The following is a 23,132-nucleotide window of genomic DNA, read 5'->3' on the forward strand; positions in this document are numbered from 1 at the left end:
AAAAATTAGGGGGGGGAAAAAAAAAAAAAAAAAAAAAAAAAAAAAAAAAAAAAAAAAAAGAGAAATACCTAGAAGACTGGCAGGGCCCACAGGTTCAGAGGAGAAGCCCAGCCCAGGGGAAAGCTTCCCCTTCACTCCCCTTTGGGAACTGGAGCTCTGGGAAGGGGGATTCCTGCTCTCCTCAGCCCTGTGTCTCTGCCAGCACCTTGGTCACCCTCCTGCCCTTCCTTTTCCAAGCACTTCACCCACAGGAGTACAAGCCTGAAGGTCATTGCTAAAGCAGCTGAGTCTGCTGTGGTGAATAGATGCAGGTCCCTGTAAATATGATGCTGTCAACCAGACATTGAGAAGTAAATAGCCAGAAAATGCACGTAGCTATTGCTTTAGCTCTATTCCATCAGCATTCCTGAGGCAGTCAGGGACCTGGAAGCCTTTGATGTGTCTTTGCAGCTCCAAACAAATGCCTGGCCATCCTCTCCTTTGTAAGCAACAGTAACTCCTTTCTTTCCAATTTGCCACCATTTTTAACTGAAGAACGGACAGTGTGTTCAGGCAGTTCTCTCTTCTCCCTTTCCTGCAATTACAGGAAAATTTGCCTTCAGATATTTAGTGACAAGCTGCTCTACATAATCCTACCAACCACACCCAGTTAGAGCTGCAGTCCAGGCTCAGTTTATACTGAATGATCCAAAATTATCTCCCACCTCCATAATGAAGATATGGTGCTGACATGTCCAGTGCTACTACAGAAGGAATTGCTGCACAGAAGCTGCTGTATTTTAGGGACACTCTCCCTGCCCTGCACATACCCCCAAAACAGTCAAGATTCACTAATTATTATCCCTGTTTACAGACTAGGACCTAGGGCAGAGCAAAAGCTTTCTCCAGGCTGCAGGGGGATGTGCAGGATTCTTTTCACCAGGTTGAACAATCTGAAAAGTCAGGAGCCTTGTTTGATCCAGGACCCTTCTGAAATCACTGGCTAAAAGACAGAGGCCTCTGGAGGAAGATTTGTCCCATTCTGAAATAAATGGGATAATAAGCTGCTGTGCTTGGTAGCACAGAGCCCTGTTTGAGGAGGACAGGAACCATTACATATATAAACAAGTGCAACTGGGAGATGACAGCAGCCACAGAGTCCCTGTTTGATTCACCAAATTGTCCCTATTAATTCAACCTGCCACCTTCAAAGGCCTGGGATGTGCTGTGAGCCGGGGCTGCGGCAGCAGGAACAGACTCTGCTCCAGCAAGGCTGACAGGAAGGAACAATAAAAGGGTGAAACATGACACAAAACAACAAAAAAGCCTGAGACACGAGTGTAACACCTTGTTGAGCATCTTCTCCTGTATACTTCCAGAAAAAACAACATCTCAGAGCGTAATTACCCAACTCTCTCTACAGAGAAGAGGCTACAGTTTGTTCCACGCTTCCCTCCCCTCAGCACATGAGGGATCTGGCTCCTGAACATCCCTGCAATGCAAACCACAAACCTCCTCTGCTCAGGGAAGTTCTCCTGCCTGCCTGAGTGGTGGGCAGGAGCTGCTGGCCCTGGAGACAGCTTCATCCTTCTTACTAATCTACAGTTACCTGAGGATTTCTATTTGATTCCACACTCATCTACGTAACGGAGCCATGAGTTGGTGACATGCCAAGCACACACTGTAAAGGGAGAAGCAGAATGATCAGGCATTTCATTCTGTGTTGGACAGGAAGATGGATACTTCTGCACTCTTCACAAATACAGTAATGAGGTTTTAAAATTTTATCAGACACTTGAGTGCAACCTTTCAAGGGCCTTCCCTCCCCCTGTTCAGTCAGACTTGGGCCAAAGTATAAAATGGTGATAAATGTTAAACCTGTCACCCCTGCCCCCAGGAAAGGTTTGTTTCAGGACCAGGCTCCTGCTATAGACTCTTCTTGTAAGAGCCACATGGCCACGGGGCAGGTAAGTTAGACCAGACTTCAAGGTTCACACTTCCCTTGCAGCTCTGGACTGTAGATACCTTAAAGCATCTCAGCACCACAAAGACTTACGAATAAATCAAGATCTACTTTAATTTAAAACACAAGTGCAAAGGATTCACAACTACAGACACGCAGGATCTTTTGTTTCAAATTATAAATCTTCTCAAAGCCCTGCTCTTTTGCATTAAAAAAAGCAGTAAATCTGGAATACAGAAACACTTTACATCAAAAACTTTCCAGTGCAGCTAGAGAGGAGCTAAATTAATTCATTTCAACCAACTTCATCAGCCCCAAACTTAGACATCCAGTCTAGACAAACCACTCAGGATCCCTCCACTGGCCACAGGCAGAGTGGTACAAGGGACAGTGATTCCAAGCCTCAGCAGCTCCTGGCAGCAGAGATGGGTCACCTTCTGCAGGTGTTCCTCTCACCTTGCTCTACAGAGCCAACCTAGAACACTTCACAGACTGGGTGCCCACCATTCAGATGGCTGGCATCAGTGCAGATCAATTCCATCCCAAATTACTTCAAGTAATCAGCTGTGGCTTCAATTTTGAAGCAGGATCTGTAACTGGAGTAAATAGCAGAGGAAAGAGATGAACATCTCCTGAAGAAAATGCAGTGAGGAGGTTAGTTTCTGAGCCAGCAGGACAGTCCCCAGAATAACTTAAATTCCAATAAATTTCATGGTTCATTGGTTCAAATTTCATTGGTTCAAAACAGGATCCCAGTTCCACATGTAAGATTATATTCTTGAGACCTCACAATACACACCAGTACTGCACAGTGTCACATCCTGACCTAGAGTCCCATTACCTTGACTATCTCACAGATCAGAAAGTGTATGATACAAAACATCTAACTCTATTTTAAAAAGACTGAAAGAGCTGTTTAGACAACCAGTCACCTTCTGAACGTGTCAGCAGAGGAATGGTGGGGAAGGGCATACCAGTACTGAAACACACATCAGAAGTTTCTCTTCTTCCCACCTTCTGCAGTAGCAAGCAGGGGAGAGGGGAGCTCAACAAACCACCTCACAGGAACAAAAACTCCTTCTGGGACACACAAGACAGCTGAAACGTTTTCATCCAGTCTCCTGGAGCACCCTCAAAGTGCTCCCCAGCAATTGTCTCAGAGTGGTATTTCTCAGCCTCTCCTGGGAAAAAAAGCTTGGAAATAAAGGTGCCTGGAAAGCAAACACAGGAATGAGATGTCTCAGATTCTCCATTCCAGCCAGCAAGGGAGATGTTGCATAATGGGAATTTTCAACCCCAAGATCCTGGTGTCCAGAACACCTGTCTACACAGAGTCTGTCTGCAGGTCTGTGTCCAAGGGTTTCCCCCTCCAAAAGTTTAAGAATATGAAATGGATTCAAGATTGACCACTAAACCATACATATTCCTCAGCAAGAGAAGCATGTCGATGCAAGAGAACCATTGAGAAACAAGTATATACACATCACATCTGCCCCCTAGGAAAATATGTACAGGTTTCTAGGTCCACATTGAACAGAAGGAAATTAAAATAATCTGTGAAAAAGTCTCAGAGGAAAAATAATTGCCAAGTCTTTGTGCATTGTTTGAAAGTTTAAAGGGGTCTGTGCTCCAAAATGTACAGTTGAGTCAGCTCCAGACTCCGGTACAACTGAGGAAACAAAGGTCACATTTCTAAGTGGGAAATACCACTCCAGTTCAGTAGTCAGCAGCCAAGGTTTGCAGGAACTTCCAGACATTCAGATACACAACTTCAGACTCCAGTTTAAAATCTCATCCTTCAGCAGAAGTGATCCACAAGCCACAAAACACCTGCTTTGTTCTGGAGCCAGACCTGGTCTGATTTGGATCTGGTTTGTAGTGATTGTCTTCAGCAAAAGAGAAGCCACAGAAGGCTGGGAATGCAAGGACAGTTTTCACATCTGTCCTTTAAAAGTTCCAAGCACCATTCACAGGATGAGACTGCCTGGTCTCTTGATTTATATTATTTTGTTATAAACACGACTTTTCCCTGGCATTTGCCCTTCTTTGTAGTCAGCAGGTGGAGGTTCTCTTTCTGTATTGTTGGATGAGGGGGACCAGGCACTCTGGAAGTCCTGCCTGGAGCAAAAAGGGGTGATCCAGAAGTTCTTGTGCCGTTGCTCTTTCTACTGGATCCCGTGTCAACATCCTTTCCAAGAAGTCCCTCAGAACTGGGGAGGTCTGTGGAAAAGGAACCAACCACATCAACCCTGGGGAGGAACCAGGCAGCAGCTCAGGCCACAGCTGGTTGGTGAGGCAGCTCTGGTTAAAAAAGACTCTTCACATTTCATCTCTAACCCTGCTTTTGCCCACAGATGTGACATGAGGCAGCAGGTTTTTATGCTACAGCAAGAACTTTCTATCACCAGTAGGCACAACATTTAAACAGGTTGCTTTCTTTCTAATAGGGCACAGCAAGTTAAGACAAGACACCCTGCCATGTTCTTACATCTAAGTTAGTTTTGTTATTTAATTTGTTCTGCATTTCAGCTCCAAAAATTCAACAGAATTCCCATCACTTTGGGTGTGAAGGGTCGATCAAGTCATTCTTTCATTGGCCACAGGTTGTGGAAAAAATAAATAGGATTCCCAAATAGGTTTTGAGAGCCTGGAGACCTGATGCTGGTACAAGAAGACCACAGAGCTGCAGAATGGTGAATGCTGAAAAGCCAAGTGACCTCAGCAGGTTTGTCTTTTAGAAGCTGCTGAGCAGCCAGACCCCATTACCACTGAGAGGCACAGCACATCTCCTTTGCATCACTGAAACTGAATAAAAAATGAACCTGGTATATATTTGCTTTAATGCTGCTAATTACATCCCTTTTAGACTGGGGGCATCTCCCCAGCTCTGGTAAACTTAGATCATGAAACGTTGTTCTCACTGGCCTAGTGCTTAATCCATGAGTGCTTTGAGAGACTTCACTGTCCTGCTGGAGGGGGAAGGCAGAGCTCAGCCCGAGTGCCAGGACCATTGTCACTCTGGCAATGAATCTGTGTGCACTGTGAAAAAGCAGCAGAGATTATCCCAGGAAGTGTCTGCTGGTCCTGCTGCACCCAGAGCTGCAGGAGCTGACCCCAGAGAGCCACTGTCACCTGAACAGAGGGATCAACCCAGAGCTGATCATGAGCCCCATTGTACAGTAGGGAGAGGGGGAGGATGGTTCCAGGGCTGCTGGAAGCCAGTTTGCTTCCCAGGACAACATGGAGCAGAGCAAGGACATGGAGGGCTCTGGCTCCACAGCCCATGGTGGGGTGACCTCACCAAGCAAGGTGTGAGATCTGGACAAGAAGGGGCTTTACACCACCTGGGGGGTGCAAGCACTGGCTCCATAAAGTGGCCCTGCCATTGTAATGAGTGTTGCCAAGGCAAAGAGAAAAGAGCAGCTGTTGATGTTTGAGTGTGAGCTCTGAGTTCAGCAGTCTGCTCTCTTAAATTATTCAGGTTTAGCAGCTGCAGATATTCTGATTAATTGGAAGGGCTGGTAGCTCAGGATGCTGCAGGAGCTATTTGATCTCAGGGGCCTGGACTGAAATGAAAGGAGGACTGCTCTGAGTGGTAACTAAAAGGTAATCACTGCATTTCTTATGTCACTGCTACTTTTTAATAAGAAACCATGAAGCTGAGTCCATCTTCAAAGCAGCTGCAGTGTCTCCCTGGGCTGCTGTCTGCACTGAGCTCTCTTGCTCTCACCACTATGCAGCCTTTGCAGTCCTGAAAGCCACGAAGCTGGAAGCTCTCAAGAGCACTGATCCTTCTACTTGCTGCCCTAGAAGATGAGCTACTCTGCCACCATCACCAGGATTTCAACTTTAAGGTCCACCTGAAGCATCTCTGCTTTGCAATGCCAGGTTTAAGCCCAAGTGACCTCCCATTACTAGAGCCATTGCCCCAAGCAGCCACTAGCTGTCAGCAGCAGCTCACATCCCCTCAGCCACCAGGGCCAAAGAAGTTCCCGAAGAAACGTGTCCTAGCAGGACTGCTTTCACAGCCAGCTTTACCAGGAACATCTGATCCAGATGTTTCCCCACAACAACCACCAGGTTCACGAGTCTTTGCCAGCATGCTCACCCTATGGAAGTTCTTCAGCCTGGGAGGAGGACTGTCACGGAGCCTCTTCATTGCCTGGACTGGAGAATCACTGAAATAGGGGGGTTCTCCATCCACCATCTCTATCACCATGATTCCCAGAGACCAGATATCCACCTGTGGGAGCCAATGTCACACCAGTATACACAGTTCAGAGCAACAGACCCTTGCTTTGCTGCTTTGACAAAGACTACAAGACCCCACCCACAACAGATGTTAGGACAGAGTAAGACATGAGCCCACTTGGTGCCAGGGACCCTGGCTGCAGCTCACCAGTCAAAGTTCCACGAGGACTGAGCCACCCTGCTGCTGCAACATGCCAAGGCCTGCAGGTAACTGCTTGTGCTACACCTGGCTGGTTGGTAAACAGAACTCATGTCTACTGCCATCTGCCCATAACTTCAGAGCTCCCATCTGTGCCTTCCCTTCTCTCCTGCCCCTCCCTTCATGGCATTGATTGATTTACTGATCCATATCAGATTGATTTACTGATCCTTATCATGCCACAGGCTGCTCCTTGCTAACATCTGGCCATGCTGCTGCAGATACAAGCCCAGGCCAAGCTTCAAGGAGAGGAACAGAGTAAGTTTACACCTTGCTCCAAGAAGCAGAACAACCTGGTTTTCTACTGGTTTAGGAAATCCTGATATCATCACAACCAAATCTGCAGTCACAGCTGTATGTAGGTTTAAAATAGAATCTGGAGGCTCTTCCTAGAAAAGCCAATAGTTATTTTCCTGTGATGGGGAAGAACATTATTTGCTACCTCTGTGGATATCAGGGAAGCAGTTCCTCACCTCTGTGGTATATGGTATCCTTGCAATAACTTCTGGGGCCATCCAGTAGGGGGTACCTACTAGTGACTTCCTTTTGGGGACATCCTTACTGATCTGAGCACAAAAGCCAAAATCTGAGAGTTTGACCTGTACAAAGAGAAAAGCAACCAGCCTTAAAAAGAGTAGTTAAACAACATGGAGGGAAACACCGAAGACAAAGATGACAAAGGGAGTAGGAGGACAAGATACAAACAGGAGACTGGGGGCAGAAAGGAAATAAGGAGACAGACCGAGGCTGCAGCAGCAGAAGGCAGGAAGAACTTGCAGGGAAAACGTACCCTGCCATCCAGCGTCAGGAGAATGGAGTCACTCTTAATGTCCCGGTGAATGACCCCCTGGGAGTGCAGGTAGGACAGAGCCTGCAGCACTGATTCACACACTGTTGCAATTTGCTCTTCATTTAGCCTGAAATTAAAGACACAGGAGTGTAAGGGCACTGCACAGGGCAGTACTGATCCCCAGGTCCTCTCGAAAGCCACGCTGCAGTTTTGAGGTTGAACTGCAGATCCGCATTTTGGCTCCCCATGACCATTACTACCTCACAGTTCCTCTATGGCTGGCTTTTCCTGTGAAAAACATTCTTTTCTTGATGGTTAGCAATCTTAAGCTTTCCTAAGTCTAATGCAGAGAAATTGCATTTTACATCTTGTATCCAAATTCACCCTTCAAGATGCTGCTCCAAGCAATTCTGATAGGCAGTTCTGCCTCTTCATGCCAAGGTGCCACAGTTACTGTTGAGACAGCTTCTTTTTTTTTTAAGCAAATACAGTAAAGCTATTGTTCATGAGGCATATTGTGCAACTTGCCCCAGAAAGTATCTAAACACATAATTTGATAGAGACTATGAGGATCCCTTCCAGGGTTCTTACAGCTAGACACTTCGCATACTCTTGCATCTAAGTAAAGGTAGCACAAGTTACAAGCAGGGAAGATGCTCCTCGGTTTTACTACCCTGTGAGAACATCAAGTAGGGACACCAAGAATCTTATCTTTACAAGCTCTTGCTGTTTGGAATACCAACACAAGAACCTTCCTGACCAAGCATCAGTGAAAATGGTAGAAATTAAAATTATCTCCTGGAACTGGGGCCAGCGGCAGCATTCTCTGCACATTCATGCTGGGCAAAGCCAGAAGCAGTTCAAGGAAGAGCTGAAGTGCCTAGTTTGAGGACTTTTGATTCCCAGACTGTGTCTAGCAGTTGTTTCAAACTGCTCTCAGCTGAGGGCATGGAAATGACACCTCCTCAAACCCAGGTCCGAGAGTGAGGCTAAGGAGAAGAGAGTGCTCCGAAGGCAGGAGGGTGCTGAGCGCTCAGTACCTCCACACCCAGAACAGCAGTTGCTGCACATCCCTGAAGCAGGTTGCACCATCAGTTGGGAAATATGTACTCCCATTGTCTGGACCTAACCTATTCACAGTGCTTTTCATCTCATGGTGCCCGAGCTGTAAAGAAAAGCTGCTCCACTCTGGAGCTCTAACAAGAGGCCAGGTCAGCTTGTCACATCTGGAATTTGGTTTCAGTCAAGTGACTGCACAGTGTCAAACAGATTACCAGAGGATTAGCTGACTCCTGGAGATGCAAATCAGTTACCAGCTTCAGCAAACGTGCAGTGACTGGTGTGAGGGTATTTTCCTCCCTGTGAGTAACTGATAAAGAGGCTTGCAGCTGACTTCTGGTAAATGTTGTAACGGATCCTGTTTCCACTACAAACTCCCATTAAAAGGTCCAAAGGAAGGCTCTGTAAAACAACTTAGATCTAGGCTGAGGCCCCACAACTGGATATAAACTACACAGATCCTTCATAAACTTCTTCAGAATATGCTTTTATCTGTTGCTCCATTTTGTAATACCAGCCGAGCTACAAGAATTTCACTGGCTCTGCTATAACCCAACACTCTTCAGGACTCAATGCTCTTTCTCCTCTCCAGGAGCAGGTACAAAACTTCCAGCACAACCCTGGTTCCCAGCCCCTGAGCTGTGCCTTTGAACCCAGTGCTGGAGGGCCTGGACCTTTGGGTGTCTCCAAGACACTCCTTACAGGTGGAGTTGCAGAGGCTACAAAGGACAGTGTGCTTTGTTATGCCTCCTAAACACACCACAGATGCAAATCCAAAACAGAGAATCCAACAGAACAAGATATATGCCTTAAATCCACCACAGGATCAGCAGAGGCCAGTCAAAGCATCTAAGTGAATTAAAGCCATACTGTGATTAAAAAGGTAATACAATTAGTGTTAGTGATATGACTTAATTGTAATCCAATTAGGATTCTGAATCTTCCACAAAGAAAAGCTCATCCTACATACTTTCCTGGTCAGTTTTTTTCTGGCATTGGCATTCCCTGTACCAGCTTCCAGCCTTGCAGGACTGCTTGGAAGCAGGAGGAAGGAGCTCCAGAGTCACCATCACCATAACTGCGTCTCTGGAACACCTTGTGAGTGGGACTCTAGAGGCCATTTGAGAACAAATTCTTTGCCCTACAGGGAGGCTTTGGTCATTAATCAATGTGAAATGGTGTGAATAAGTAAACAAATTTAGGAGAGTGTCCAGTTGTTGCTATCTTTAGGCAATGAAATTTGGGAAGGAGTCCAGATCTCAAGGCCCTGCTGCACTTCCCCAGAGGAGTGAGACACAAATTCAACCTCACTAAGGTTGAATTTGAAAAAACTATTTCTGCATGTTCTTTAAGACCTGTTCAATGAGCTTCCTGGCCAGAATACAAGAGATACAGTAAACAATCCTCTTCATGAGTACTGCGTTCTACAGGAAAGGTCATCAAGTAGATGACTAGTGGGTATCTGAAGGGATCAGTGCTGTACATGAGGTCCCTTCTGTACCAGAGGTACTATCACATACTTCAGACAGGTGACAGTTATGAGGTATAATCATTCCAGGGCACTGCAATCACAAGAACTCTGAGGGAAACTGTTCTTTAAAAAAATCTCCACCCTTCTGCTCCTGCCTGCCAGGTGGGCACACAAGTGTTGATGATTTGGATGTTGCTTTGTACCTGATCTGAGACACGATGTCAGTGAGTGCTCCCCCCTGCAGGAACTCCATCAGCACCCAGAGCTCCTCTCCCACGAGATAGCTCTTGTACATCTCCACCACGTTGACATGTTGGTAGTCCCTCATTATCACCACCTGTAAAAACACAGTGGACAATTCACCACCACCAAATCCCTAACACCGCTTCAGCTTAAGCAACAAAGGAACCACGCACAGCCCCAGGTGGACCAGGCAGGGTCCCCAGGCAGGCCCTCTGTCCCTCTACTCTTTTTGGGGGAGTTTTCGGTATTAGCATAATTCTGTATTAATTCTGCTCTCCCTTTCTTTTTAGCAGCCTGGCTTTATGGAGGCCAGCAGAACCCTCACCTCTTTCCAGGATACTCACCTCATTGAAGAGCAGCTCCCGGCGCTGCTGCTTCCTCAGGTCCATCATCTTCACAGCGATCTGCCGCCCCGAGTGCTTCTCCCGGGCAATGCAGACAATGCCTGTGGAGCCTTCTCCAATCTTTACATAGTTCTCCAGCAAGGTCCGAGGATCCCCCTGGTCTACCACCATCCTAAGGGCAGCTTTGAACTGTTCATGAGTCACAACCACTGGGTCCTCGCTGCCCAGCTGCCCTTTTGCAGAAGAGTCCTGGGGAAGGTGAAGGTTGCTGGAACTGGTCTGAGTCTGCCGGTTCCTGGGTGACCCGGCGGGTGAGGGTCTGCCCTGGGGCCCTGCAACTGCCTTCTCCACTGTTGGGGACTTCTGGGGGGTCCCAGTTTCTGAGATCATCCTGGGGAAATCGGAGGCAGGTTGGTCGGGTGGCAGAGACTGGGCTTTGGCTGCAGAGCTGCATGGTGAGCCCCACTGCTGGGGCCGGAAGAAAGCATTAGGCTTTGGGAAGAACAAATGTGGAAGTGAGAAAAAGTGATGGTTAGATTAACAAAATGGTTAGATTAACAACAAGTGTCAGGGACCAATGGTGGGTTATGCCACTTCTGTCTAGTACATTTCCATAGAATCCCACACTGGTTTGGGTTGAAGGGACCTTAAAGATAATCTCATTCCAACCCCCTGCATGGGCAGAGACATCTCCCACCAGCCCAAGTTGCTCCAAGCCCCATCCAACCTGGCCTTGAACACTTCCAGGGATGGTGCAGCCACAGCTTCTCTGGGCAGCCTGAGCAAATTTGCAGCAGACCAGAATCAAGAGGTCTAGGGTCTTACCTCCTGGCATGCCCAACATCTACCGTGTGACTAGAGGAAGCCCCATGGATGCAGATTTCAAGGCTCAGTTACAGGATGGGTCCTATGCTCTAAGAACCTCCAAGCTGAGGCAGTTTGAAAGGGACTTTTTAAATCACATGCTTTAAAAAAAAAACCAACAAAACACCACCAAGAAACAAAACCCAGAGAAAACGACCAGCTGCTAAAAAGCATTCCAACCTTGCCACCAAAACTCAGGGGCCACGTGTGTTGCTGAGAATTTTAAAATCCTTTATCCCTCTGTGCCTCTGATCTTCCTACATATAAAAGGAAAGAGGATTCATGCCAAAGCTGTAAATCACTTTGATGTCTTGGCCTAATTCCCTTTGGGTAATTATGCTCTGCCTACTGACAACTCTTCTTGCACTTCCCACTGGTACCTGCAGAGCATTCCTGACCATCAGACACAGGATCAGCACTCTGTGTTAGGAAAAGCACCATGACCAGGACAGCTGAGGGTGGCCAGTGTGACATTCCAGCTGCACTGAGCAACCTGCCACTCACTGGCTCTGAACCACCCCACGCTGAATTTGGATGAGTGCTGCTTCTTTCCCAAGCACCCAAGGCATTCTGAGAGCTCCCACTCAAGTCTCAAGCAGCCCCAATCTCCTCTGGTTGAAGAGATCTGGTAAGATCAGAGCCTGGGGTAATGTGGCTCCAGGATACACGTTCCCATCCTAGCACAGGTCTCCCAAGAAGGATAAATCTTGAAGTGCTAATACTCACCCTGGAAGCAGGTTAGGGATAAAATACATTATATACTTAGTGATATGTAAAATAATAATGGCTCTGACAGAGAAGGAACTTCAGAAAGAGCAAGCTAGTCATTTATATTATAGGGCAAAGTTAAAACTTCAAAGCAATGAGCTTCTTCTCTCTCACAATTCAGAGAGATTATTAATAAAGTTAATAATATGGGTATGGGAACCAAAATCTGCTAATAGAGAAATTTTTAAAAGAGTATTCATCTTCTCTGAGACAGAAAATAATAGCATAGAATTTACTTCTATGCACTTCGGGTTCTAATCAAGGATTTTTGTCAACAGTAAAACCTGCACAAGCTGAACACACACAGAGCCCATTTTGATAGACACAGAGGCCCTGGAAGTGTGATCTAGTAGCACAAACTGCCTGTCAGAAGGGACTTCCTCTTAATTTACCAGCTCCTCCCCTGCAGTCCTGCAGAGACATGCTCATGGCAACCAAGCATTTATGTCCCAACTCTTGTTTCGTCTCAGGAGAGGAAAAAAAAAAAAAAGGGGTTTATATAACCTAGAGCATGCAAAAGGGCACACAAGATGCACACAAGCTCACACATGTCTGCCCAACCACATGTAAGAATTGTTTCCTGCTCCTGTCATTTCACAGCCCCTGTACGCAGATTTTAGATCTTGTGTCACTGGTTCTCCCACTCCTTCCCCCCATGTTAGGTTGAAAGGGAAGAGCTCTCCACCTTCCCCTGGTGACTAAAGACTCCTGTCAAGGCACCCACCTCCCCATCGTCAGTCAATTATACCCTTTTTCCAATTCATCTGCACTTGTGCATTTCTGACATGTCACAATTACACACCATCATCTCTATTTGTGAGGGAGGCTGTGAAGAACAGCTTAGATAAACAATGGCACTGATCCTTCACTGGAGCAGGGAGATGGACTAGGTAACCTCGGGGTCTTTCCTGCTCCTCTCACAAGCAGCTCAAATTCAAACACACCCAAACACATCCATGCGCACATGCCAGTTGACTGGAAACCTCTGCTCCTCCTTGTGAAAGGGCTGAAGCATAAAATCATAGAATCCCACACTGGTTTGCGTTGGAGGGAGCACCTTAGAGGCCATCCAGTCCCAGCCCCTGCACGGGCAGAGACACCTCCCACCAGCCCAGGTTGCTCCAAGCCCCATCCAGCCTGGCCTTCAACACTGCCAGGGATGGGGCAGCCACAGCTTCTCTGGGCAACCTCGGCCAGGGTCTCAACACCCTTACAGGGAAGAATTTTTTCCTAACATCTAACCTAAATCTCCCCTCTCTCAGCTTAAAACTGTTCCCCCTCGTCCTGTCACAACAGGTCCTTGTAAAAAAGTTCCTCTGGCAAAGCATGGCCAGGATACTCCTGCTAGAGAAGAAAGAAGCAGTCAGTTCTCCAAGGGCTCACAGACTGGCCTCCAGCCAGCAGATCAGCCCAGAGTTAAAGACAACACCAAGTGCAGTTGGTGCTACACAAAGCACTGCATCCCTTTAAAACCCCACTCTCTGGGAAAGGGAATCTGCAGGGAAAAGGCTATATCTGCAAGCCTTGAGCCTGACCCTTCTGCAAATTGCAAGAAGCCAGGCTGGAGAGAGCCCCATCCTGCAAAACACTTCAGGGCAGCCAGTTTGGTTGGGCCAGTGGTTCCTGTCATCTCCCTCCGTGTTCAGGGACTCCATGCCTGCTAGAAATCATCTGGCCTTGCACCAGCACCAGCCCAACCTTTGCAGCCACCCAACAGCCCTGCAAGGACACCGGGTGCTGGGCCAGCCTGGGATGAATGAGGAACAGTGGCCTGAAGGGCTGTTTCCTCTCCAGTAACAGGAACCAGAGTTTTTCTCCTAGTTTAGTAAGAAGTGAGCCATTCATTCAGGATAGTTTTCCTGGGGGAGGTTTAGCTATGAGCTGTCCCGCCCTGACAGAGCCAACAGCCAGATTTCCTGGTTGACAGTGCAGTGGGTGCTGATGGCAACGTTCCTGCTGCAGCAGGGTGGCAGGTACTGCTCTAACCAACAAGCTCTCCCCAGGTAGCCCCATTTTGCACAGGCAAAAGGACACATTCATGTCAATGACAGCAATTTCCCAAATGGCACAAGCACATTCATGCCAGCATAACAGCATCTAAGTTATCCCTTTACTACCACAGAAGGGTAAAAATGAGTAAATCCCCCAGTTCCTTCTCAGCCCACACTTCTGCAAGCACAGCTCCACCAACAAGCCTCTCTGATGGAGGTCTGGCTGCCATTTTGAGCTCCACCTAGCAGTATACTCTGTGAAGCTTAGGTGGACATATTTCCCCTTTCCAGGATCATTCTGTTTCCAGCATTAATCATAACAACAACAGATGGCTGCATGATGTTGGTAATTAAATTTCTTCCACTGTGTAAGTAACCTCTGGAACTGTAAAGTCAACATTGCATTCATTCAAAACCACTAAATAACTGTACCTTTATCTGCAGGGAAGGGCCTGACTTGTTTAAGCCACTGGATGAGGGGAAGACACTGCGTAGCAGCCTCCTCTTCAGGCTGTTCTCCCTGGATTTGGAGCTCGGGCTGCCCTCCCCTGCGGGCCTGGAGCTGCCTTGTCGGACGAGGCACGATGGAGGCCAGCACTCCTCTGAGCTCTTTCTTCCCATTTCACTCTCCCCTGGCAGAGCTGGCATTTGCTGCACACCAGAGGCAGGCTGGAGGCAGCTGCCCTCAGCTCCCTGGAACTCTGAAGGCCCCAGGGACTGTGCTTTTGTTACCATTCCATTGGGATGAGACTCTCCTTCCAGTCGGGGTTTATAGTCCGGCCACATGGTCTGCCTCCGGGTCACCTTGGTCCCACCATTGCAATTGAGGTAGTTTCCATATTTGTCTGCCCAGTCTGCTTCAGGACTCTGAAGATACATGTCTGGGGGTCTGTCTTCACCCAGGAGCCCAAGGGACTGAGCTCTCCTCCTGCTGGTGGGGCTCCTTCCCCTCAGAGTGTTGGAGCTGATAGCAGAAAGCTTCTGGATGTCGTTGAGTATCCCAGAGATGTAGCCTTCTACTTCCACTGTGCTGCCCCTCACCACGGTCTGGGAAACACAGAGGGAGAGGGAGCTGTAAAGATTAAGGCTTCTTCTATCTTGACAAAGGTTAGATTTTGTCCATCTAGCCAACGATTACTCAGGGAATTTAGGGAAAAAAAGAAATACCAGTAATGTATCTTTCTGGTTTTAATTGTCCTTACTGAAGGGGAAAAAAAAGGAATCACTGGGTTGCATCCTTCTGCCAGAGGCAGCAGTGCTTTCAGCCAGAACAGTCAATTCTGCTGCTGCTCTCACATTCTAAAGGACAACACTAGAGCATAACCAGGAGGTTTTAGGACCCTTGACTCTCTTGCCCTGACATGGTGCTACACTAGGTCACTAACATGGGCTCACCAAGCTCCTCAGAAGTGACAGTGTGCCCTGAGCTCCACCTACAAAAATCGTCTTGCTGTTCCAATACAAGGTTCACCTCTCCCCTGTATCACTCCCAATTGTGTTATAATCAGCCTTTCTTAGACTGGTTCTCCAGAATTTTTGCTAATGCATCTTAATCCTGACCAGTGAAGACCACACTGTTCCAACACCGCATCCCTGCCCTGCTCTGCCAAGCTATTATAATTAAAAATGATGAACAAAGGGTCACAACAGCTCACAACTGCCTTGTAAGCAAATGGTGAAGAACAAGGCTTCCATCCAAACGAGCAACAGCACTAGGCAAGTAGGACACTTGAAGCTGTTGGTATATTATATGGTGCTCTACCGTGTTTGTTCTGGAACTGAAAAGCTTACAGCAGCTTTTTTAGTCCTGGAAACCGAAACATTTCATTTCTTCACAGAAATTCACAGCACAGGATCACTCCTACACTTCCACAAATCTCTGCCTGAGGAAAGTCCTTCCCTGGAGTGCTGGCAATCTCCTGTTTGCTAACTGAACTCCAGGGATCTTCCAAAGATGCTGAATTAATTACACCAGGCCTAATATTTAACTGGTGCAAATCAACAGCACCAGTAATTTCAGCAGAATGCCACCACCATGCACAAAATGAGCACCTGGTTTGCTCAGCATTTGGGAATGAAAGGCAGAATAGAAGATTTTGTCAAACAAGGTGGAGAAAGGACAATCCAACCCACACCACTGCACAGACAGCATCAGCTGCAGCAAGACATTCAGTCCTTCAGTCCCATTGCAGCAACAAACCTCCCTCACCACCTTCCTCCCTGGGCCCAGCTGCTGCCAAGCACACAACAGGCTGAGGACACAACTCCTCAAACTGCTTCCAACATTTCAGCACTAAAGCCAAAAGGAGAAAAAATACCAAAAGTAGATGGTCAGAAACCCAGTCTCTGAAATCTGTCAGTGGCGTGGGAAGAGTCTTCTGCCCATTCTAATTAATCCACCAGAAACACCAGACATCAGTCTCCCCCAGCAATGCATTCAGTCAGGAGCACTGGTTTATAAGTGAGGCTGAGCAAGGGGAGATGCAATATGCACCCCCAGGTCACAGGGCACTCAGCAGGATGCCCACACACCCCGGCTGATGCTTGCACAGGCAGATGGGAGAGCAAGAAGCCCTCCCTCCAGCACTCACCAATGGCTCATTGCTTCTGCAAAGTGGGAAAAGAACAGCTCAAAGTAGGTGGACCAAAGTCATTCCAGAAGCACTTGTGTCTGACATGTCCTCAGAGCAAGAAATTCCCAAGCAGGGAGGCTATGGCCTCTCTAAACAATCCATTCCAGTGCCAGCCTCACCTCCTAGTTCAAAACTACCTAAAATCAGACTCAACTCAGTCTTCTTCCACTTCTAGTCCTACCCCTGGAGGACAGAGAAAATGGGAGTTCGCTGAACTCTGCAGCAGCCTTTAAGGGCTTGGCCTAATATGGCCAGTTAGTACTTCAAAAAATATCTTACTATTGATTAGTATCACCAAGCAGGAATTTGTTCAAGTGAAGTTTACCAGATATAATCAACCACGTGATGCAGTCTAAGAGAGTATTTTCACTTGGACTTACTGGGGCAAAAATCCTCTCAATATTAGTTTAAGATTCTTCTCTAGTTTTTAAAGCCTGTTGGGTATTCAATCCTTTTTCTCTTAAAGGTTTGCACCTTCTTTCAGCTTTCACCATCAACAGGTTTCATAAGTCATAGGTGAAAGTACTGACCAGTACTAAACTCAGCACAAACTCCAGCAAATCTCTGCATGCACATTTCTATTTTGACAGTGATGCCTCACACTATTGAGTTTACTACTCATAATACCTAAGAAAACGTGCTCAGTTTGCTCTGGGAGTTCCACAGGTACTGTGTCAAGAGCCTAACTGGAGTTATGATACAGGAGAGAGCTGCCATTTCACCCTTACCCAAAGCCCGATACCCTGTGATGGATGGAAATTGGACTGCTTGACATGATTTTTCTTGATAAATCCATGCTGACTGCCAGCTATTGCTGTGCTGTTTCCAAGGAACTGGTTGCAAATAGATGACTTGCTTATTTGTTCCAGCCTCTTTCTGGGAATTGAAATTATTCCGACTGATCTGTAATTCCTTGAATTTCATTAGGCCCAGCTGACTTGAAAATATGTAACTTATCTAAGTTGTCTCACTTCTGCTCATGTTCTTTTCTTACTCGAGCCTGGGTTCTCCTCCCTTCATGCTCATACTAATTGTGTTAACCCCTGATCACAGTTAGCCTTTCCAATGAAGACTAAAGGAAATTATTAAACATTTAAGAATTCTCAGTGTCATCTGTTATTAACTTTCTTCCACAATAAGCAGTGAACAAATTCTTTCCTTCACCCTCCTCCTCCTCCTCACTGTACTTATGATGTCTCCTTAATGCCCTTTATGTTCTTTGAGAATAACATCTCTTTTTGTGCCTTAGCCTTCCAGTTTTGTCCCTACATAAATTTCTGTTTGCCCTTTATAACTTGACCTAGTTTCCACCCTTCTGAGCAATCCTCCTGCAGTTTAAGCTCATTAGAGAGCTCCTCATCTAACCAAGTTGGTCTCTCATTACACATTTTATCTCTTCTCTGAAATGCAGTCCTCTCTCCTACTACATTTTGAACCTCAAAGCACATTCAGGACACCATAAACAGAAGACAAAACCTCCTCCCTTTTTCTTTTACCTGTTCTTCCTGAGCAAGTTTTTCCTTTCTAAATCAGCATTCTGCTGAAATATCCTGACGTGCCTTTTAAATTGTGGCCTTGATTTTGCATCAATGCTTGGATTATACTAAAATGTAGTTCTATTTAGTCCCCTGGTTTAAGCATCTGTAGACAAAGAGCTAAAGGTATTAATCACACAACTATTTTTGTTTATGTCCTGTCCTAAAATCCAAGTAGTAACCTCTTTATTTTACAATTTACTTTTCAATTTTTAGGCCCCTGTAGGGTTTTTTTTAACTAGGAACAAAAACTTCCCACAAGCTAGCAAGACTTTGAACACAGTAGTTGTGTCACCCTCTTTCACTCCCTTTTCCAGGAGGTCACCATGACTCTGCCTCTCCTCACTGAGCAGGTCCCTGCAGTCACTCATGAACACAGTCTCCATGTGCTATTAGCAGCCATCCAAGAGCAGCACCCAAACACACCCTTCCACAAGAAACTTGTTTCTCCTTACTGAAGGACTTGCTCGAAGGACAATCTTCTGTTTGCTACATCGCACTGGCTGTTAAACTGCTGGCTTATAAACCATTTGGCCTAAACCCTAATCCAGTCCTGTCCCTGTTGCCTATTCACCATCCATGAGCAGCAACCTGGTGCTACCCGCTCTCTCCCACTCAGGCTTCCCTGTCAACTTAATTGCCAATCAAATCTGCTCACCCACGAGAATGACAAACTTGCCAGAACAAGTCTCTCCACAAATATTCCTCCTCTCTTCCCCGTACTGCAGCTGAACACATCCCAGGTCCTGGTATCTACCCAGGGAGCTTTCACAGGTCCTCACTGCAGCCACAGGCTGGTTATCTGAGCGGTGACACTGCTCAGGACACCACTGGCCCTGCTGCAGTCAAGGACACTACTCTCCTTATTTCTGAGGAAGTTACTAGTGCCTTAGAAAAACCAAAAAGGCAGTGTTACAAAAGGCCAGACCCTGCTAATCCCTGCTAGCCTGGGGAACAGGAAGGAACAGTCTCCTCTTACCTTCATAGGCTGGAGCTGCATCCTTGTGATCCTTGAAGGGTCCACCACGGGCTTGGGGCGCCGCAGCGTGTCTAGAATGTTCTGCCATTGGGGTGGCAGGCCCACAAATTTGCCCTCCTTTGGGTCAAAGGAAGTGTGGACACGGTGCTCGAAGTTCTGTGGAGCCGAGATCTCTGGGCGTTTCTTCTTCTTCTTGCGGAACATGATGCCTGGATGGGAGAAGGCAACACTGTCAGTGCTCCTGGTCTTCTAGGTCTGCTGTTCCCAGTCAGTACTAATAGAATTGATTCATGACCATCACAATGTATTAAGGACATTCTCCAAAGACAAGCATTTTAACAAGGGAGTTGATCATCTGCTTTGATGGATGAGGACAAGAGAGCAATGACATGCTCCATGACCTAGGAGGTCAGGGGCTGAGCTCAGATTTCTAGTGACCTTTCCAGTGCTCTGCCCACTCTGAACCACTGCTCCTATTTCAGAGAAGGAACAGGCACCTGTTCCAGCTATAGCTGAACTCCCACCATTTGGCTTCCTTTATTTCTACAAATTTGCCTGCTATCAACTTTTTTTACACAAATATATGAGATACATATTTATATTTTACAGGCTTGTACTTAGGTAAAATGGCTCTGGAATCTAGCCAGTTAAGATGGTGTTGATTCCACTACAAGCCTGAAATTAAGGTGGTTAAGAACTGGGCCACGGGTGCCTTCTCACTGGTTACCCCAAGTCACACACATTTGATTCCCATTTAGAAACATAGTTGTTGCCAAAGGATGAGCTGCCCAAGACTGATTTTGGATCCCAGTTTTTCTAACACAGACAGAGGGCTTGGGAGAGAGAGAGAGAAGGTGGTAGGTGGAAATCAAACTGTCAGCAGGTAGCTGAAGAGGCTAAAATTAAAAACTAAGATTCCTTTCCCTTGACAGCTGAGAGAGACAGTTTGTGTGAACAGCCATTACAATTACAACAAGGCAAAACCAGCCAGCAGTTACCTAAACACAAGACATTAAAAAATCTGCATTTAGACTTTGTAGCCAAAAAAAGATATGTAGATAGACAAAAGCTAAAAGTTTTAGACCTCCTTGAAACTGGGAAGATATGAAGGAAGAGGAAGAATCAAGTTCCCTGGCAGTCCCAGAGGTGGGAAAAATCTAATAACTTCAGGACTGAGATGGAGGGACACAATCCCTTCACAAGAGACAGAAAGGGAAGATGAGGTGAGGGGGAAGTTACCCATTCCATGAAGAAACAGCTCAGATGTGGGGAGATTTTCTATGGAGAGCCAGGTTTGGCACAGCGGAGAGTGGTGGGAGTCTGAGACACAACAGGCATACATCAGACCAGGAGAGGTCCCAGCTGGTGAGAAGGAAAAACTTTTTCATGACCAGGAGAGTCCAACATTGGAGCAGGTTCCAGCCTTAGAGATTTTAAAGAGCAAGTTTGCTCTTGAAGACAAAGCCCTGGGCAATCTGGTCTGACCCTCAGAGCAGACCCTGCTTTGAGCAGGGAGTTGAACTACAGATCTCAAAGTCCCTTCTTCCTTGAAGTGCCCTATGACTCTACTGGCTGGTTTGATGGCTCTAAAGTTATAAGTCTTCCAAGCTACATTTTCCTGTTCACTGTTGGAGAAACACATTTAATGGCTGGGTTACTGTTGTGGGGGTGGGATGGAACTGGTGTTCTGCAGAGCTTATGCTCTCCTCTCCAAGAAGCTTCTGTCAAAGCACAGGATGAACTGGGCAATGAGAGCCCTGAGAGGCATGAGACAAAGCAGAGATCTAGTGCCAAAATGTTTTACGTAGTTGTAAAGCTCTCTAGCTTGGGGAAAAGCTGTGCAGGTTTCTTTAAGGCATTAATATCCACCAGTAGAAAAAAAAAAAGTTCATATGTTCTTCCCTTTCCACTGCCAACTTTAATAGTAGCATTTGCCTCTCACTAATACTATGTATAAAGTGGTGAATACTACCTCTTCTTTGACAGTAGGTCGAGGACTTACTTGATCTTCAACCCTGTAGTGATCCCTCATCCCCTGCACAGGACCTCAGCTTCCAACTGTTTGTGCTGAATAAATATTTACAAGGGTCAGAGACACAGAACACAGAGATAAGGTTGTGGTATAGACATGAACACATTCTAGAGGACACTGGTCTCAAAAATCAGCACATACGCTTTTTTCCCCCCTCAGTGGAATATATGTCAAACATTTTCCAGGTTGTTCCACTTAAAACTTGCTTAGGGAGCAAAGTGCAGCCACTCAGTGAGCAATGCCTTTGCTTCCTACAGATAGACCAAGATGCTGAAAACGCCCACACACCAGCTGAAAGGCTGGTTCCTGTGATCCTGCAGTCACTGGGATGGGAAGTGCTTTTCTGTCACAGAAGGATCTCTACACTGCCCAAGCCCCCATCACACCATCTATCATTGGTGAGACACAGACTGAGACACTGACAGTGCCCAGTGCAATCCTGTGTCCAGAAGCCTACTGAAGACACCTTGCAGTTGAAAAATAAAGCAAAAGGCACCTGAAAAAACACTTACAAAAAGGCTGGATGCAACTGCTCTGTCTAGGCAGAGTAAGCTTTTCTCACAATATGTTCCAATGAAAACCCCAATACATCTTCATGGAGAGTTTATAGGCAGAGTGTCCATGCCCCAGGTCTGTACAGCATCTCTAAGCCTCCTCAGATGCTGCAGATGAACTCATCATCAAGACTAAAGTCATAGGGCAATTCTTCATGAAGAAAAAAAGTGCAGACAATCCTAGAAAGGAAAGATCTTCTACGAGCTCATGGTGTTACTACTATTCAAACCCACAGCTGGAGCTGCTGAGGAGCTTCCACAGCCTACAAGGGAAGCAGGAAGTGTATCTGTAGCACTGGAGCAAGTGCTTCAGCTTTGGATTGTTGACTACATGTCAGCTTCTTCATCCTCCACAACAGGGGCATGTCCAGAGCAGTGTTGCTATTTTAACCAGTATCTTTCCTTCTCCTGCTCCTAACTCTCACAGCTTCATTCTTCATCTCATCATCATCATGAGAAGATACTCAGGGCATAGCACACAGTGGCTTTCAAGTTTACTCTTTAGGTGCTTCAAGGGGCAAAGTGTCCTGTAAAATGTGTTGTTACAAATGTCAGAACCATTTGCAGCTGTATCATCAGTAGTTTGCTGAGCATTTCAATCATTCCCCCATAAGGAGAAGGACTCTAGCTGAACTACTTAAAAATTACTATTTTTGAAGTCTGGGTGATATTTTGGCCCCAACCAGAACAGCAGCTCTGTGCCAGATCAGCTTGCAGAAGCAAAAACACTACATTTGTATCTTTACATGAAATCACTATACCTGCCAATCAACACCTGGACTACACTTAGACCCCATCTACAACAGCATCTCCCTAAACCCAGAAAGAAGCACCTCCTAAGTTCATGGTCAATTTTAAGGTGATGAACTGCCATGGCCTGTTGACCTTATTGGCTAATAATAGACATCTTAAAAACAACAAAACTCTAAGCACAGCATGTCCCTGGGCATCCAGTGACATTTGCTTTATGTGATCAGCATCAATCTCCGATTCTAAAGACATTGCCATATCAGACAGGTGGTTTAAAGGGACACTGCATTAGGAGCAAATGAAATTCATACACTAAAAATAGGTCTTTGAAATCCAATGGATTGCAATAGTCTGTGTAGGTTTTGCATTTCATTGAGAAGGTCTGTATTTAAACAGTCTCCTTTCACTTTGTGGTTTTCATGCAAGAGATATTTACTTGTATTTCCAACACCCAGCTAAAGAATGTTTAAATATAATATATAAATCAGGTCTTTTCTAATAAAGTAAGAAATTCAAAAGAACATTTTATGCATATCAGATTTTGTAAATCAAGCCAAACCTGTATTTAAACGTAGACAGCATCCCTTTAATATAATAATACAAATACTGTGACTCTGATTTTATAATAATCTACTAGACTTTAGTCTTTCATTCACTGCTGACAACTGTACTGTAAGAAATGTCACAAACAGAAATAATAAAAGTCTCTACCACAAGACAAAAGCAG

The 23,132-nt window shown here is 46.2% G+C and overlaps 1 protein-coding gene across 2 annotated transcripts; it reads right to left on the minus strand.

Annotated features, from left to right (window-relative positions):
• Positions 1–3,994: 3,994 nt before the first annotated feature.
• On the minus strand, positions 3,995–19,273 carry PAK6 (p21 protein (Cdc42/Rac)-activated kinase 6). Of its 2 annotated transcripts, XM_009993545.1 has the most exons (8): positions 19,070–19,273; positions 14,355–14,969; positions 10,300–10,791; positions 9,916–10,049; positions 7,183–7,309; positions 6,866–6,991; positions 6,051–6,185; positions 3,995–4,162 (listed from the first exon to the last, which is right to left on the minus strand). In XM_009993545.1, exons 1-8 carry the CDS (start codon positions 19,271–19,273, stop codon positions 3,995–3,997), a joined length of 2,001 nt encoding a protein of 666 aa, XP_009991847.1. The 2 variants fall into 2 exon arrangements, with proteins under 2 accessions (XP_009991847.1, XP_009991848.1); XM_009993546.1 differs by lacking the exon at positions 6,051–6,185.
• Positions 19,274–23,132: the final 3,859 nt, after the last annotated feature.

Source organism: Chaetura pelagica, unplaced genomic scaffold (assembly GCF_000747805.2).
Source record: "Chaetura pelagica isolate M959 unplaced genomic scaffold, ChaPel_1.0 scaffold613, whole genome shotgun sequence".
Lineage (NCBI taxonomy): Eukaryota > Metazoa > Chordata > Aves > Apodiformes > Apodidae > Chaetura > Chaetura pelagica.